The 3,481-nt window shown below is 40.0% G+C and overlaps 1 protein-coding gene across 2 annotated transcripts; it reads right to left on the reverse strand.

The window, feature by feature from the left end:
• Positions 1-308: 308 nt before the first annotated feature.
• On the reverse strand, positions 309-2,630 carry IZUMO3 (IZUMO family member 3). Of its 2 annotated transcripts, XM_047098453.1 has the most exons (7): positions 2,399-2,630; positions 2,188-2,262; positions 1,949-2,038; positions 1,716-1,733; positions 1,168-1,248; positions 717-807; positions 309-414 (listed from the first exon to the last, which is right to left on the reverse strand). In XM_047098453.1, exons 1-7 carry the CDS (start codon positions 2,628-2,630, stop codon positions 309-311), a joined length of 693 nt encoding a protein of 230 aa, XP_046954409.1. The 2 variants fall into 2 exon arrangements, with proteins under 2 accessions (XP_046954409.1, XP_046954419.1); XM_047098463.1 differs by lacking the exon at positions 1,716-1,733.
• Between the last annotated feature and the right edge of the window lie 851 nt (positions 2,631-3,481).

Consider the following 3,481-nt stretch of genomic DNA (forward strand, 5'->3'; position numbering starts at 1 on the left):
TTGAGAGTTACCAATCATTCTTTATTATCAATGCAGTGTATCATCTTTATGTACATTGCAACATATCAGCATTACATTCTGTACAACTCTGGGTATATCATTTACCCTCTCATTGCTTCCATTGCCTCAGGATACCATAAGGATCTTGACTAGAGAAACTTTAAGTTCGATTTCAGTTTTAAAAACTATGACTTTATGACCACAAAAGAGCTTAATTCTGATTTTTCTGAGTCAACACTTAACAGAATTGTGAAAGACCTCCTGTCTGTGTTTATGTATTTTCTGATTCCAGAATCATCCTTCTCTTTCTAATCTGTCATCCCTATTAATTCTTCAAGTTTCTTCTCCAAATATTTCTTTAATGACCTTCGTATTGCCTTCATTTTCCTCCAGTGAGACACACAGATATGGAATCTAGAGTAGAGAAACATAATCCTGATTTCAATATTAGCAGGCCAACTCTTTAAGATAATTATATGTGTGTGTGTGTGTGTGTTTCCGTATAGTGCTCTAGAAGTTTGCCTCATACTTTATTGTACCTCCTCCATTTCCTATGTTCCAGTTTTTATCCCATAGACTTCTATCCATTTTATCCCTGTTGGTATTCTATCCCAAATTTGAAATGACTTTTTCTCCTTAATGCTTTTGTAAGGAGGGGGAGGATTGGGCAGTCTCTTTGCCAAAGGAATGCTTGACTTCGAGGGAGAAAAACTCACAGTAACCAAGCACTTCCCAATATCACAACTTCTGTTAGCAATATCAGAAATAGTCCAATCTCTCGATTCTCAGCCATCCTTGAATCCTCTTCTGGAGGGAGAAAGGGAAAAAAAGAAAGTGGGTTGGGGAGAAGAAAAATACCAACTTGAGAACTTGATCCATAATAGATGACTCTTACTAACCTCAAATAATTTGCTTTGTCCACTACTTCTATTGCTGTTTTCTATCTTCATTTAGTCCAACCTTTTCATTTCTCAGCCCTTCAATTGATCTGGTGCCCAGTAATTTATTCATACTGGTACAAATTTTGCCCAATATTTTAGCTCTGATTTGTAACATTAGCATGATGTGCCTAGAAGGTGCTCACCAAATATTTGTAAAATAAATCAATAAACAACTGAGTACCTTGATACCTGGTCCCTCAAAATGCCACACCACTATCTTTGTTACCTCCACAATACTCTCCTCTGAAGCATTGGGTGGTGATGCGAAGACAGGTCCAACAATCCAAGATAGGACCTTCAGTCACAACTGATAAAGAGAAGAAATTTAACGGAAGGGGGGGGCCATGGCATGGAGTTTTCTTATTTCATACATCAAGTCTGATGGATTAAACCTCAGGCATTTCCAGGACTCTTAAGTTTACATTGCTGTGAATTCTTTCTTTGCCTAGTAATCAAGTTTCTTGATGAGTCAAAAGCTTCTGTAACTTAAGTCAGATCTCTGGAGAAGAAGTGGGAAAAATGATGCCTCAGCTTATATTGGCCCTATGGGTTATAAACCGTACTTTTGAAAGCCTCTGAGCACCTCCAAAATCTGTGTGTTTGAGATTTGAGATACATTTTGTTGTCAGATACTGTTGACATTCCCACCCCCATAATCAAATCTTTAGGAAGTGAGTTCTGAGTGTGACAGGTGGGAAAGATATGGCCATATAGAACAAATGAGATGGGGAAATAGGGGTTGAATCCTCAAGGTGTCCCATGTACTGTACTCACCACAATCTTCAGAACAAGCTAAAAGAGAATTAGAAAGTTCTAGTGAGCTTATGATCAACGTGGAGTTTGCCATATTTATACCCACTAGTCTTTATTTGGTTACAAAATGAGGTTCCAGCCACCCCACCATCCATTCTAATTAACTCTAATATGAAACCACCTTCCTCCTCTCACCCTCATTTCCTATTCCTTTCACATAAGTTCACTGTTGTTAGATAGACATCTTTTATTACCAACTTCAGAGAAGTTCTTTAATATCTCTTTCAGTTTCAATTCCAGGTTTTGGCGGACATCGAGAAGCTTGCCTTGAAGGATAAAGGCACCTAAGAGGAGGTGGAAGGCACATTAGAAACTAGGGGTGGTTCTTCCCTTCAGAATTTATTCCTAATTGTTTTTGCCTTGTTTTTCCCAGTGAACTTTGCCTATACTTGCTTGGGCAGTACAATCTTTTAACATTGAAACAATCCCTCACCTTTCCATGTTTCATTGCCCAGTTTATAAAGTTCATTCTTCAGCCATATTCTCAACTTAACAGCCTTATGAACAGCTAGAGAGGGGGTTAAAGATACATACAGAGGAATAATTAAATCCATGGAAAAACTTATGTGGACCCACGTGCACTCTTCCCTGCCTCCCTTATCCTTTTAACCCACAAAACTCTCAGTGACTCAAGCTTCCCTCACCCAACACCCGAAGCATCTTGTCCCCGTGGGAGACCTTGAAGCTTAAATGGATCATCTCCTTAATCTGCCGTTCAAGCAGATGAGTTCGGCCAGGGACTTCTGAGGGTACCAGCTTTGCTATCAAGGACCTAATATCCTCTTTGAATTTGGGGTCACATTCCAAGCAGGCTTTGACCCCGTGGAAGGCTGCCAAGGACAGGGGCAAGAGTAGGAGCAACCACAGGTCTCCCATTTCCTTCCCCCAACAGCTGGTTGTCCTGGCAACTAGTTCACCTAGTTCCCTTTTCTTCAAAAATCCAGGAATAAGAGCCTTGTCCTGGATAGTCTGACTCCACCTTCCCCTCCATTTCCATCCCACTTCTAGGCAATCTCTTTTGCTTAAGGATCTTCAGTTGTTTTCTGACATTTATCCTTCATGCCAGAGAGGGAGAACTGCCAGTTGGGAAGCAGATACCTGAGTTCTGAGAATAGAACACAGAGAGAGAAATCTTGAGCTCACACAAGCAGAGTTCCGTGCAGAGATTTATCTCAGAAAAGGTTTTTCTTCAGGTTTCTCCTATTCTTGTGTCCTCAGTAAATTCCCACATCCCTCCTGATCATGGGAGTGGTGTGTCAAGAAAGAGATCTCATAGGACCTTAGAACTGCTTAACCAAAATTCTACTTCTATAGAGGAGGTAATAAAGCCCTGGATATTGAATTGCTTGGGGTCTCAGTCCCTAATGGTAGAAGTATTGTTGAAAATTAGCAATAGATGTCCAGATGTAATTGGTGTCATTGATAGTAATTTTATATAATTGGTAATTTCTCAAAAATTGGTAGGATGATTTTCAGCTGTGACATATAATTTTTTATATCATTCTTTTAATAAAGAGTCTGGAGCCAGGAGCCAGGAGACATCAGTTGAGGAATATATGGTGATGGGTGAGAATCCAGTAACACCCAGGGTCCTTTAGTGGACACATCTTAAAAGTACTAATGCTGAAATGTGAGGCATATAAGAAAATAACCACAGTCATCATGGGCTGCCCTCTCAGGCCACCATGGAAGGAACCCAAGTAAGCATTTCAGTTTAGGGCTCTTGA

This window comes from Lynx rufus, unplaced genomic scaffold, assembly GCF_022079265.1.
Source record: "Lynx rufus isolate CCGP_SWC_20201006 ecotype Redwood Valley unplaced genomic scaffold, mLynRuf1.p SCAF_10, whole genome shotgun sequence".
Lineage (NCBI taxonomy): Eukaryota > Metazoa > Chordata > Mammalia > Carnivora > Felidae > Lynx > Lynx rufus.

Bases quoted from the DNA above. Each gene is read 5' to 3' on its own strand.
- IZUMO3 (XM_047098453.1), bottom strand. From the start codon at position 2,630: ATGGGAGACCTGTGGTTGCTCCTACTCTTGCCCCTGTCCTTGGCAGCC. The intron at 2,263-2,398 runs GTGAGGGAAGCT...CCCCCTCTCTAG, and splicing joins CAAGATGCTTCGGGTGTTGG to CTGTTCATAAGGCTGTTAAG. The intron at 2,039-2,187 runs GTGAGGGATTGT...ACCTCCTCTTAG, and splicing joins GGGCAATGAAACATGGAAAG to GTGCCTTTATCCTTCAAGGC.